The sequence below is a fragment of the Echinococcus granulosus genome (genome assembly GCF_000524195.1).
Source record: "Echinococcus granulosus chromosome Unknown EG_S00064, whole genome shotgun sequence".
Taxonomy (NCBI): domain Eukaryota; kingdom Metazoa; phylum Platyhelminthes; class Cestoda; order Cyclophyllidea; family Taeniidae; genus Echinococcus; species Echinococcus granulosus.
Genome location: NW_020170444.1, coordinates 126,616 through 141,023, shown reverse-complemented (window position 1 = coordinate 141,023; position 14,408 = coordinate 126,616). Strand labels below are relative to the sequence as shown.

The 14,408-nt window shown below is 39.0% G+C and overlaps 2 protein-coding genes across 2 annotated transcripts; both read left to right on the top strand. All coding sequences in view use genetic code 11, as the record gives it.

Annotated features, from left to right (window-relative positions):
* Positions 1 to 3,753: 3,753 nt before the first annotated feature.
* On the top strand, positions 3,754 to 4,804 carry EGR_06823 (hypothetical protein; the record flags this gene model as incomplete). Its single annotated transcript, XM_024496072.1, has 2 exons — positions 3,754 to 3,887; positions 4,678 to 4,804. The coding sequence occupies 2 exons, from the start codon at positions 3,754 to 3,756 to the stop codon at positions 4,802 to 4,804; spliced, it is 261 nt and encodes an 86-aa protein (XP_024349492.1).
* Positions 4,805 to 8,583: 3,779 nt separating this feature from the next.
* On the top strand, positions 8,584 to 10,322 carry EGR_06822 (Beta-1,4-galactosyltransferase; the record flags this gene model as incomplete). Its single annotated transcript, XM_024496071.1, has 2 exons — positions 8,584 to 9,188; positions 9,977 to 10,322. 2 exons carry the CDS (start codon positions 8,584 to 8,586, stop codon positions 10,320 to 10,322), a joined length of 951 nt encoding a protein of 316 aa, XP_024349491.1.
* Positions 10,323 to 14,408: the final 4,086 nt, after the last annotated feature.

The window sequence follows — 14,408 nt, the reverse complement described above, 5'->3', positions numbered from 1 at the left end:
TGCAGAAATTTTAAAGCAAAGGCATACATATAAAAAGCAATTGATGTGTACAACATTACAAAATTTACAGCAACTTTGTAATCAAAGCGTACTCCATTCCACATAATACTACACTTTTTAAATATACGTTTTTACTGTTTGTGAAGTTGGATCCTTTCCTTTCCCCTTTTCGTGATAGGATACTTGGAAATATGTAGAGGAGGCTACTCACTTCATAATTCAGTCTACATATTGTGAAATTCTAAAAGTTTCAAAATATGACACCATTGCAAAAATGAAAAACAATCGTTGGCACAAGCATTGCCTGAGGGACTCGTATACGGTGTGCTTCATAACCCACCGACCTTGCGCATTCACAATGTAAATATGATTTTATTCCATTAATCAAGCTTACCTTTGTTAAAAGGTTTCCTTGCCGTCTTGCCTTAAATAAAATGATATTCCGGTGTGATTCTGTTCTTTAAATCTCCATATGAATGCCTTTGTGTTGAATTAAAACTGAGTTGTACGTGTGCAAGAAATTCCCCATCTGCAGATGGAAGCAGCATTTTTATGACATCCTGTCTTATGTTCTTTTAAATGGGTAGTCCGCTGGCTGCAAGTGTTGTGTGGGCCATTTCTATATGAAACTTGGAACCATCCGCCTCTAGCTTTGCTGTCAATTTGGCGCAAATCTTCATATTAATGTATTCACCACCTGCAATACAACACTTATGGGTTTACCACTTTCATCCTGGCCTCAGCTCGGGTCCCTCACGCAGCTCTTTCCAAGATAAGCATAGAATCATATTTCAGGGAAGAGTTTTACAAGCACGTACCCTTTATCCACCCATTATTTTACAAAAATCAAGCAAAATGATAAAGACGTCATTTGAGTAGGTTGTCTGTGAGGTCACCTAACCATTCCGCACCATCATAAGGCAGTGATTTACAAGGCTTTACAGCTGATGACCCAAATGTTCTTTGTAGGCTCACACAAGGTGTAAATGATTGGCATAAATAGGTAATCATTTCACCTCAAATGGAAGGAGAATGCTAATAGAGGAGATTTACGTATTTTGGGTAATTGGCCTCAGTACAGCTTATCAAAGCAGCTTATTCACCCAATACATTTCCCCTTTTTAATTCTGCGGGCTTTTAAAATAAAATGTAGTTATTCGTATAAGCGCGATCGCAATTGTCTGCAAATTAGCTATTGTAATGTTTGATAAGATTCATAATATCACACTTCATTATGGAGGACTATGTTAATACTCCATTTGAGGTAACTTCCACCCATCCAACTGAGTGTAAAATTACTAAGCAATTATCGTGTCCCCTTACTGGGGGTGTAGGAGCATAATTCAGTAGTAATAAATAGGTGAGACAAATGCCAAATCTCTTGGATTTTAAAGCCCTGCAATCCATTCCTGCATTTTCAAAATGAGGGTAACAATTCTCCTCATTCCTCTATGTTGCGACCTCTACACGAGTTCATTTGACAACGAAGCATACTCATGGACATCAGGTTGGCTAGTTTTTGGGGCTATTTATCTTGATATCCTGCATAACCTTATTAATTTATCCTTTCCAAGGCTATTCGGTCTTTTTATGATTAGTCTAATAAAATGTATCCCTCTCTAATAAATGCAGTTCTAGTTAAATATGCACTTAACTAGGTGATCAGTTTGTGTATAGCAAATGAATTACAGGTCTGGAGTGTCAAACAATGATGGAGAAATAAGTGAGTCGCTGTGTGGCACTAATCAACTGAGAATTATGAAGGATTTAACCTTTCCACATTATGCTGCATTAAATGCTGAACCATTTTTAAGACAATAAGTAGTATTTGTGGATCTTATGATTTCCAGCGTGACATCATGTATTGCTCCCACCGATATGTGAATATCTTATCCAAGTAATCCACCTGAAGATTAATCTGAAGTCCTACCGAGGTGCCACAGTTGATCCACTTCCCATGACACTAGCAATTACTTTAGCATTTGTCAATTCTGTTTAAATAATAAAGATCGTTTTTTGAAGGTTATAAACCTAAGTACTTCTTACATCTGGGTATTCTTTTACCAAGCACGGCTGAATTTCGCCTCTTGGTCTTCTCCTATCTGCCCACATCTCCATCCATTTACTTATGCAAATTTAAGTAGTTATAGTAAGTGAATATTAGTTAGATCATATACTTACATGGATTTAGTTTCATTTGTCTTTATGCATCTTCCGGTTTTGGACAATCCTTAAACAGCCTTCTTATTCTTCTACATTAACAATCCTGTTACAAAATCAAATTCGTTATGTGAATTCTGACAATCCCTTGATAATGAATAGCTCGCATAGCCTATACTGGAATGCAAGATACGTAGTGATTTTTCCCTAATCTATCTAAAAAATAGAATAAACGCTCGTTTTAGAAATTCAGTTGTTGGTTCTAATTAGGCGTTGAGTAACTATGGTGATGAGTGATAAGAGAAAGGGCAAGAGGAGGTGAGTATAACATAGTAGATTTATTCACTTACCCACCTCCTATCCAGCTATATGATGTCGCAGCTTGACAAAGGATCTAAAGTTCCCTGTATAGATCCATCGACGGCTTTAAAAGGAACACCGAAAGTGGTATTAGTCTATGCGATTCTATCTAAAAGTTCGTGGAAAATTTTACCTCCTTCATTGAGGCGTTGGTTCTTAACATCCTTGCCTTATCTTCATCACTGTAGTGGAGCAAATCTGACTGAAAAGGTGTCATCAAAGGAACCTGGTCCGAGGAGAAACGAAACAGGTTAGAGAGAGGGACAGAATAAGCTTAGGAAATTCCGGGAAGCGAAACTGAGTGTTGGAGTGAACAATAGAAGGGTGAAGGTGCTGGCAGAATCGGCAAGGGCAGTGTCTGTGTAAAGACTGCTCCACTTTTAAGCAAACCACATTCTTTACCATTACGGCGACATATAGTTCAATCGTAGTAGCCATTTGACGGTTCCTCAACCGATATGTACCAAGCTTTGTGGCCTTCCACTCCGTTGTTCTGACGCCGCTCCTTATCAGCGGTGGCGGGCACAACACCACTACCGGTCGACACATGGAAAGTTGGGTGAGTTTCTAAAACAAAAATTTTAGAATTCCCCAAAAGGACGGGAATGGCGTTGTGATTTGAGTTATTCACCACCTATGAGCTAAATCAGTGAAACTTAAGATTTTTCAGCATTTGCGAGCATTTTCGCGTTACGACTGTACTCTACAGTTAAGTGCCAATGTCTCATATAATCAAAACATGCTTTAGCAATTTGCGGACAACTTACCTGGGCTAAACTCGGCGTTTTTGATACAAAAATTATCCTTATTAGCTTCTTTACATGGTTGAAGAATACAGAATAGACCTATATAAAGTGGATTTGGTATCAAATTACGGGTTTTAATGATATATTTTATAAAACCATACAGGAATTGAGACGAATCCCTATTTGTCATTGGCAGAACCTAGTTATAAGCATTTTTCGAGGCATTATGGGAGACGATTTGCAACCAATTAGTTCTCTCTGATAACACAGGAAAGAAAGAAATAAATATTTTACCGTTATTTTCAGTACTTGAAATAAACTTTGTTTTGAGCAAGCACTGCGGTATTACTTTAATTTGAACCTTATACAAAATTGCATTTCTCAGGTAAAGGATGAGTTTGAATGCCTTTTAAATTACAGTAAACGCATTTCTCATGCTAAAATCAGCACATGAACCTATTAAGTAGAGAATAATTCTGATGAAATAATGAAATTTGATCAAACTCTTAAAAATAAATTGCAGAGCATTGACATTTATGCTGTTTACATTAAAGTACGTCCACTTTGTTATTTCGATCCATTTTACACGTCATTCTCAATATTTCCCATTGATGAACCCCAGTAATGGTTATCACATTATCAGTTAAATGAATTTTTGTCACCCAGGAAAAATACTCTGTTAAACCACTTGTATTGTCGATTACAATGAAACTCCCGCTATCGAGATTTATAGGAAGGAGACTGCCTTGATAAATCACTGGTAAAGCTAGTCAACTTCCATTGAAACGCCGTTTACAATACTTAGTAAATGGTAATATTCTGATACTTATATGTTCGTCCCCCTTCATCTCTTAACTTACTTATTATTTAACGGTATCTGAATGTCATTTGGAGTTAATATTAGTTATACACTATTTCTACAGGAATATTATAGGAAGCAAATTTACCCAAGAACGACGGTGACCTGGTCTCCTACAGCTCCTCTGAAGAAAGCATGTGACTGGCAAAAGTCTGCATCGCTAGGATGACTCTTTTTTAAAAAGTCTTCGTAGACTTAGCCAATCATGAAGAATACCCTCAATTTCAAATGATCGTTCGTGGAGCAAGTTGCTGCTAAAGACTGTAAAGTTGGTGGTAAACATAGGCTAAAGTATCCTTTTGTAACAATACAAACAGTACCAACCCGCTCAGCTATTGTTGTGGTACCAGAGCGGCCTATGAAGACGTTTTAACCAACAAAGTACGTAAGACGTTGGAAAGAGAGGGGCATATACCACGAGACCAACATTAGGCGAAAAAAACGGGAGATTAAAGAGTCCAAGTTATCTCGTGAAAAACTAGTTCTTCGGTTTGCACTTGTACTTATTGTAGAGAAAATAAAAGTTTGATTTAATGAATTTTGAAAAAAAAGGATAACAAATTTACTCAAAGAAACGAATCAAGCCACGGAGATTACTCAGAGCTCTTACTTACTTCGGCAACAACCTATAGTAATCTTCAAATACTTTGGCGAATTTGTAGAAAAATATTTGGTTTAATCATTTGTAATTAGCAGTTTCGCAGAAACTTTCATTCCTCATTATGTTTTTATACGTTTCCGAATTCTTACCTATAGCCGAATCGTTCTTGCCACTGCTACTTTAATTTAAAACTCTATAAATACTTCTCAAAATAGTTTTAGTTGAATATGTACAGATACAACCAATTTATTGGCTAAGAGTAAATAATGCATTTAAAAAAAATTAACCGTAAAGTTCATGGGAGACCAAATGAGTAGAAATGCAGTTCTCAAAGAAGCACCGTATTCAAGAGCGAGAAAAATATGTGGCTTCTTAAATATACGCTTTTAATAAAAAAGGACAATAATGTGTGTTTAGCGTCGTCTTGATTTAATATGTATAAATTCCAGTAAAAAAGAAGGGATTTCAATAGTTGGTCCTTTTTCAACGGGTTGGGAGTAGGTTGCCTTTTGGAGCAAATAAAACGGGCACTCAGCAGAAGGAAGGGAGATTCTTGTAAAAGGGAAAACGTTGTTGGGAGTCTGCATAGGAAAAGAAGCTTTAATAGTGAAATGCGTTAAATGTCCAGAGCTGGCTTGTGACGCGATACTTGGTGTTGATTCACTACGTTACACCAAAGCTGCCCTAAATTTTGAGGAAGGCACTTTTTCTACCCACCGGTGCAATGAAACCAACACAGATGGTTTGCTATTGAAAGAAGACCCAGGTGGCATCTGCGGATCTCCTTTTTAAGCTGCAGTCATCCCCATAAACAACTTAGATGACCTTCGCGCACACCTGACTCACATTTCTGATGACTAGAGGGTAGAATTTCGCCAGTTTCTGATTAGGCACACGAAAGTATTTGCATAGCAAGGCGCTAAGCCGGGACGAACAGGTACCGCCAAGCATACGATACCCATCTGGCAACCACCCAGACGTATTCCACCTCCTCCATCAGAAGAAGTTACAAAACCATCACAATTAACATGATGCTCTCCAATTGCACTGGTAAAGAAGAACGATGGTAGCCTCCGATTGTGCACTGGCTAGGGGGAACTGAAAACCGCAACTAAGAAGGACGCATTCCCATTACCCTACATAAACATTTCACTCAACGCAAACAGCATTGATTAGTTTATTCCCAAAAGCACTGTATAATATACCTCGATGATATTCGCATCTTTGGTAGAGATATTCGAGAGCATAACGCCAACCCAAGACTAGTATTCGACTGTCCGCTAGACGCAGAATTGATCCCAAACCTGAAGAAATGAAGTTTTCTGTAATGCTTAATTACCTTCCTGGGACTCACACACTCGTCAGATGGGATGACAGTCACTGGACACCATGCAAATCAAGTGAGGACATGGTCAACAACAACTAATCAGAAAGAGCAAATTACTCCAGGCGTTTTGTTAAAGGTTCTGCTAAGCTCGCCAATCCGTTGCAAATATTAACACTAAAGCAGGCAAAATAATCAAGTTGGAGAAAAAGTAAGATAAAGTGTTTAAAGAACCAAAACGAATGCACTGCTCTGCACTGATTCTAGCATTACCCAACATTAAATCGAGCGTCCCAACGTTCCTACTGAGCACGGATTCGAGCGATGCAGACGTGAACGATGTACTCTCACGAAGGGACAAAAAAGGAAAGAAACACGTCATTGCCTACGCGAGTACTAGACTCAGCAAAAAAAGGGACAGAAAAAAAGCAATGCATCATGAGCTGTTAGCTATCTGCTCAATGGCTAGACATTTCAGACACTACTTGATGGCGAGGAAGTTTATGGTAAGAACGGATCATCAAGCATTCAACTGGGTAAAAGCACTGAAGGATGCTGACCGCCCGGTTGCACATTGGTACGAAGTTTTGCAGAAATATGATTCCACGATTCAATACAAAAAGGAAATACGCATAGCATTGCCGATGCTCTATCTTGGCAGAAACAGACGATGTCTTAGTGAGAACCATACTTTTGAGCTACTCTACTGAAAATCATTGAAGAATTGCGCGGAGTACCGGTCCTGATTTGGCTCTGATTTACGAGAAGTTCCCCACATCCTCTTATAAACTCACAGCGGAAGGGATGACCCCATCGAGCAAAGCTGCCAGATGAATATGGTAAGGATTGTCGAAACTCTCTCTAAAGGTGAGGTTTTATGGTACCAAGAAAGCGTCGAATCTCCTAAGCGCCTAGCGGTCCCTGTCTTATTTGTACAAACAATTCCTTAAGTTACACTAGCAGCTGAGCCACGTGGGTAAAGAGAGGACGGTAGATGCCTCGAGTGAAAGGTACTGGCGGCCCTTGCTCACCCCATACTTACTAGACTTCTGCTGAACCTGTATCTCTCCCAGCAGCTTTAAATGGCCTCACTCTTAAGCAATCGTACCACTGCAGCCTATGCCCATGGGTTTCCCAGAGGAAAGAGCAGGTACAGACATTATAGGTCTACTACCGCCTTTCAAGAGAGGAAACCGATGTGTTCTGGTAGTGGGAGACTATTTCAGAAAATCAAATGAGGCGAAATCCAAGAAGACAAGACGCTGAATTGGTTGCTTTAGCTTTCTTCAGTCAGTGAATTTGTCAGCATGGCAAATGTTCAACCAGAAGACTGGGATTTAAGCACATGACGTACAGGGCTACAGTCCATACATCAACACACGATTCACCGTTCAAGATACTCACAAGTCATGAAATGGGAGGGTCTTTCTATAACTCTCCGCCAAACATAAAAGCGGCAACCAACAATGTGCAAGAGTACTTGCTGTGTCTGAAAGAATGCATAGGAAAACATCGTAACGTCACACGTAGACACTTACGACCGTCTTATATCAGACAGAAGAAATAAAACGGCAAACGCAGCTAAACTAACGCCTATGGAGGAGACTTAGTGCAAATATACAAGCCGATCCCCCCCAACCTTCCCATTAACCTTGAAGCAAAGATCCGTTCCTAGTAGTGAAAGTGCTCTCGCCTACAAATTGCCTCATCTGCAGCGCACAACTTCGTGCCCAGCCAATAACTCTTTACCACAACAAAGAAGAACTATGCAAAGATACATCACCAATCGGATTCGATGTCGAAGTTTGGGCACTAACTAAAGGAAGAAAATCGCCGAGTGGCAAATTTGAAGGAAACCCGTAGGGGAGCACAGAAAATGGAGCTAAAAAGACGAGGGACGTATGTAGAGCTTATGGTATTTAAAATGGACCCTTTTAAGAGGAAGCAGGCAGTCAACTCAAATCTCGTAATGGATGAGTGGGTGAAATCTGCCGAAGCAGGGAATTCGTCAGACTCCTGATCCCCCAAACCTGTACCTATTCTTATTGACTCTACTTAACAAGCATGTTTTAATCAAATCAAACTCCTCTTTTAAAGGACATGAAAGCCCGAGAAGAGAAGAAAATGGGGATTGTGCTAAACAATAATGTTTCTCGAATACGGATTATTCAAAGTAACTAGAAAATTTCCTTTGATTTGTTTTGAGAGGCAATTTAACATTTTCATTTATGACTATCTTTCAGATACGGTTGTCAAAGTTCGGTGATATTACCGATGATATAGGTACGCAAAATATTTCAACTGCATTTGGCAATTCTACACTCATAATAAGAAGAATGACGGGTTGAATCTGTGCTTTTTTAATTAATTTCACACCACTGCACACCTACTCTTTAGTCCCGCATTTTAAGGCTTTATAGCCTCCGCAACCAACTGCAAAGAGACAAGAGGCGTTGGAGGAGCCAATGCGAGGATGGAGTGTCGATTGGGTGCTTACTGCTAAATTGAATTTCACAGGACCCGTTTTAACGAAATGCATAGGTCTCTGCGCAAAGTTGCTACTCTCCTCTGCGTCGGCGGCTTTGTGTTTCTCTTTTGTGTAGCTGGTTACGGAGTTATTCTTCAGTTCCAACTGTTTAATCAGTTTTCAAATGGCCCCAGAGCTGTCATCCTCAATCCAAAAGACTCTGTAGCGCTGGGTAAACGACACTACTTTGCTTCCATGAGTCTTAAACAAATTGATGAACTCTCTGAAGACCGCGCGAGAAACCTTACCCCTCCCCAATTGGATTATCCCCTTGGTGAAAAGGTAATCATACTCGTGCCTTATCGCAACCGAAAACTGGATCTCCTTATATTTCTGCTTCACATGACACCGTATATGCGGATCGTTGGCACTCCATACGAAATTCTGGTAACTGAGCAAGTGGGAAAATCACGATTCAATAGGGCAAAATTATTTAACGCGGCATTGAGGGAAATTTTTAATGCCAAACCAGGTGACCGGTTATACGGCTGCTCCTGTTTTGCATTTCATGATGTGGACAAGCTTCCTGTCAGCATGAAGACGCCATATTACTGCCTTTTCCGACCACATCAACTTCTACGTTATGTGCACTATAAAAAAGGTGGAAAGCCGTAAGTCAGTTAAACATTTGTTTGCTTTGTAAGCAACACTGATTCAGCCTGCTTAGCAGCACAGTGCTAAAAATTAAAAATAGGTTGTTCATTAGTCACTTGCTGTAATATTTTGACTTTTCTGCTTTGAATCACCTGATGAATCGGATGTTCACGTCACATAACTCTCCATTTTATGTTTTTTACAATAGCTGTTGGCTATATCAGGGTGTGAGTTGTCCCCGAAGTTCCGGTGATAGGGACCGTATTGTACATTTAAAATAAAATGCATCTGATACGTCCCGTTACACTGCCATTAACAGGGCACTCAAACAGTCGTTAATGTTTTAAAAGAAATCACTTCATAATTCAATTTCTCACAAAGCCAACAAGGCTGTTTGACATAACATTGACTAGTATATCTTATCACAATACGTGTTGTTCTGTTACACCAGGTTTTTCTTATCATGCTGCAAACTACTTTTCGTTCAGAAAGAAACTCTTAAAAAGATGTCAATTTCAAAATTAAGCTACTATTGTTAATGAGTTAATGCCGTGGAAATAGTATAGACAAAGCTAGAAGAAACCCAGAGGCCGTTGTGGACATAAAGCTGAAAAGCAACATCCAAAAAACAAAATTCTACTAAATTACAACAATAAGGCTAGTGACATCAACCTTGGCAACAGCAGAATATTAAACAACAGCACCATCTTTGGCCACTTTGTCGAATCAATCCACCGCATTGAAATTTGCAGAACTAGTGCATCAGGCTTTCGACTCATGTGTCCTTCTTTAACCAAACACACAGAATGTATCGCAACACTCTTGGCGGCATAACCCTCTTCACACGAGCCCATTTAGAGGCTATGAATGGCGCTTCGAACTCTTTTGAAGGCTGGGGTGGTGAAGATGACGATCTCTATAAGCGAGTTCTCTACATCCATCACCGCCCTCAGCGAGCCCGCTTTGACGAGGGTCAATTCTACGAGGAAAATGGAGACAGTCATGTCCGTGATAAGTCGCCTGATCGGTACCGGACATTGGCCAAAAGCAGTCCTCAGCGGATGCTTCAGGATGGACTGCGGCAAACGCAGTACACACTGATTCGACGCAGAGACTACTCAAGCTTTGTTTGGATGCTGATTTTACTGTGAATTGACTTTGATCTACCAGTAGAAGAATTAGAATTTTATATTCATTGACTTTTTACTAATCGCATTTGTTTATCCCTGTGTATAATCTTCTTCTCGGTCAAGCTGTCTCTTTTGTAATTTTTACAACAAGTGGAAACACGAACTTGGTGCCGTTGTGAAGGACGGCTGATCCCGAATATCTTATCAATGCATAATCAGTCATGTGGTGAAGTTGTATAAGTGAACAATTTCCCTTTGGAGGCAGTAAAGGCCGGGTCATCATTCACATCCATTTACAACTTCAACAAGTTAACGCGCTCCGAGTACCAAGGCATGAAGTTGTCCTAGGGGGCGATTCAGGGGCATTAAAGATTCCATTCATCCTAAAGCTTTCCAAGTAACAGTGAAACACTGAGATCAGTGCCGAAGTGAAGCGGAGGACTATGTTAAACTACAGGCATACTTGTTACAATTTGAAGCTAATCATATCTTTTGTAAACTCAAGGCACTGGTTTACCTTGTCTCAAAGCAAGTGAAAACGAAATAGTTGGGGTCAACTTTAATTAACTGAGTTGCATGGGGTAAGGGGATTCCTGTAAAGCAGAATATTCTTACACTCCTGTTACTTCTTTCCCAATGCTAACCACACCAAACGCTGCTGCCGGATCTCACGTGGTGACGATTAATGCCAACTGAATTCTCTCATGTTTTTCTTTTTACGATTACAATTATTTGCCAAAGCTGAATCTACTAGTAAGAGACAGGGAATACCCATGCAAAACACCAGACCCCTCTATATTTGACTTTTGTAAACTCCAAAATCCATGATAAGGCAAACAGATGAATTTCCATATTGCTTTGTAATAAATATCAGTGGTGAAATTAACCATATTTGCAATTGGAGATCTAGTTCTCTCTTGAAGAGATGCAATCCTTTCGCAAATTCTATTTGCACCCAATGTTTTACCAGCAGGAGCAGAAAACTGCAACGTAGCCACCGCAGCTTCCATCACACCTTACCCATAAGTCGTCCATTCAGCCCGTCATGCAATTGTCCGATGCTATTGTCGAGAACAGCTGAAAAGCATCCATAGGAGAAATTTCGGGTAAGATAATGCAGAAGATGAAGATGAAGAAGTGGATGGGTAAGGGGATGAAAAGAAGCTCTTGTCCTCCTCCCATTCTAGAGTGTGGTATAAGGCCTTTCTACAGGTAAGTTTTATGGCAGTACGAGGCATAAGATCCTCTTACTGGATTCTAAATGCTGGAGAAAAAAATATGATTTTGTGACTGCATGTAAACGTCTGCAAATAGGTGAGAAAAGCAAAAATGGCGGAATTATTTTTGTCCCTAAACAAGGACTTCGAATTTTATGAGAGTATTTTATTACCTCTTGCCTCTGGAATATACGTTCTGTGTGATTATTTCCAATTCAAAAACTGAGGCACCAGTTCATTCGGGAAGTAATTATAACATCGTTGAATCAAGATATTTTGCGAGCGTATTTAACTAAAGAAAGAATATCAGCGTTTTTCAGGGAAGCTCGGAACATGATTAAAAGCGTGCTGCTCACGAGGGCATAAAGGTGTACCTAAATAGGTTGATACTCATCTTTCCACAATGTTCACTATAAAGTGCGTTTCATGTCATTAAAAGTCACAAATAAAAGCATTTTTCTTAAACCTTTCTATTAACCCCAGTGTCGGCAAGACAGGCCATGGCGCGATTGACTTATTTATCTTCAACTGTGGGCGGAAAGCGATATAAATAATCGTCATTCACAAAGTTTAGCTTTATAAGGCTCGTGTAAGAGAGATGTTACTCTCTTAGAGATGGTCACATGGGCTCAGCGAATGCCCAAGCGCTCAGCACTCGTCCGTGTCCAATGGAAAACTGTAGTCAGACTTTAGGTATAATTCTTAAAACGCGAAAAAATTCACAGCGATTTCAAGATCTAGTTGTTTTGCGGTTATAAATCGGAAGGCGAACCAAAGTGCTTCGATTAAAGCTAACATAATGAAATCCTAAAAAGGTAATCAAATACGCTTTTCCCGTGACATCAAGGAGGAATTTTATACAGGTACGAGCAGACATGAAGCTTTTCTTACAGTTTTACAAAATTAAGGGAAACTAAATAATTCAATAAATTTAAGCATTAGACAGAACAAAACCATATATAGCCTTCTATACACCTCTAAAATGTTTAAAAGTGTCTGTATTAAAATAATCAGCTAAATACATAAAAGTTACACGTCAGCATCGTAAAACTAAACCTGCCTTCGGGTCTTTACTGTAATTCTAAACAACTTTTGTCAGCAAACACAAATCATGTTCGCTTTGTTAATTACAAATACTTAACTGGACGTCATGCCAATTTACATCACAAATCCTTTCTCAATATCTAAACCGACAACAAATATCCTTAAGTTTCTTTGCCGAGGAAGAAATAAGGCATGAAATTATAATTTTCAGTCGGAAAGAGCCTCTGCTTATTTTTCCATTTTCCACAAACTACGAATTTCCCATCGTAACGAGCGTTCCATAAAGAACACTGTAGAATTAGTAATTATTTTGGAGGCAAGTATTGCTATTTACTTTAAAATTAAACTAAAAGCACTGGTTGAATAAGGTTCAGAAAGAAAACAGAAATTTGGAACCTTTAACCAATTCTTCTTATAAGTATATGTCCTTCTAACTAGTAAATTATAGATAATCACAATGTGAAGGAAGCATAGTGTATTTGTGCAGTGATTATGGTATGCTTAATTACAAATGTGAATTTGTTTATGTGTACCCTGAACTAACGGCTTGCTGCTAAGGTGCTACAAGCTGCCTTAATTCAAATATAGGAGGTTACCTATTCTAATGCGTGGCCTCTTTGCTTCAGCATTAATCAACCTCCGTAATAGCGTCATTAAACGCTGCTGAAAACTCTCTGGTTCTCACGCATGATTGTAGCCAAACTAGTTGCAAAGTCGAATGCTTTATAACCTCTTCTGGTGGCAGCAATTGGGTAGACTGGATGACGTCATTACACTTTGCGTATAAAATAAGACTTTTTCAATAACCGTGTAACTTTGGGGAAATTAGATAATTTGTGCGAAAAAAGTAATAAGGGGAAAGGCAGCTGACATGGTCGGCTAAAATCGCAGCGTCATTAGGAAGAACAAATTTGCGTCTCATGTTTAGTACTAACCCAGAAGATTATCCAGGTTTGTCAGGATTATTTGTTTAGAAGTTGTCTCATCTCGCTAAAAATAATCGTGCTCTTTCTGCTTTGTGGTTGATCTCGACTCACTCAGATGTTGTTTTAGTGGCTGACACAAGAAAGATACTTTTGTTCATGCAAAGCCTAATGAAGCCCTTTTTTACCTAAAAATGCAATCGACTCTGGCATAACCACCGTCATCACAGAGAAGGCTATAAGGTTTTTGCTTTGAAAAAGGGTCTATTGGGTGGTCATTGTTATTTTTTCCTGTAAAAGACTATCGAATTTTTCAAAATAGCGAATGTAGGAGATCCAGTACTCGCTTAGTTTTTTGTAATAGTTTTGAAACCGAGTGGTTACAACAGTACAAAAACAATGCGACCACTTTCTAACATTTATTTACATTTCTTTACTACTTAGTTTATTGTCGCATCAAAATCATCTGCCGGCAGAGAAGCATTCGTGGTCCCGGTGCACTTTCTGTCCTCGATACCTAGCACAGGCCAGAGTAATATATCTTCTCAATAAAGTTATTTTATAGTACTCACAGCACTTTTCACCTCGGCTAAGCCATAAATTTGGCTGAATAGGTACAACAAAGTTGTGACTTAATGCGCTCGAACGTAATGATTTCCAACGTATCTATTTCAAATTTACCACATACGTAAATTAATTATTGTTTGTTAGATTATTCGGAGTATTTTTTCAGTCAAGCAATTAGTCACCGACTCAAAGATGATAACTTGCTTCCTTAAACTGTTAAGCGTCCAAAAAGGCAAATGTTATCAAAAATCTACTCTATAAAACTGGTAAAGAAGAAATAAACACAGTTTAACACAAACACAAAGATAGCATTGAAACTAAATGCATTTTAATAAAAAAAGTGATACAGAAAGTAC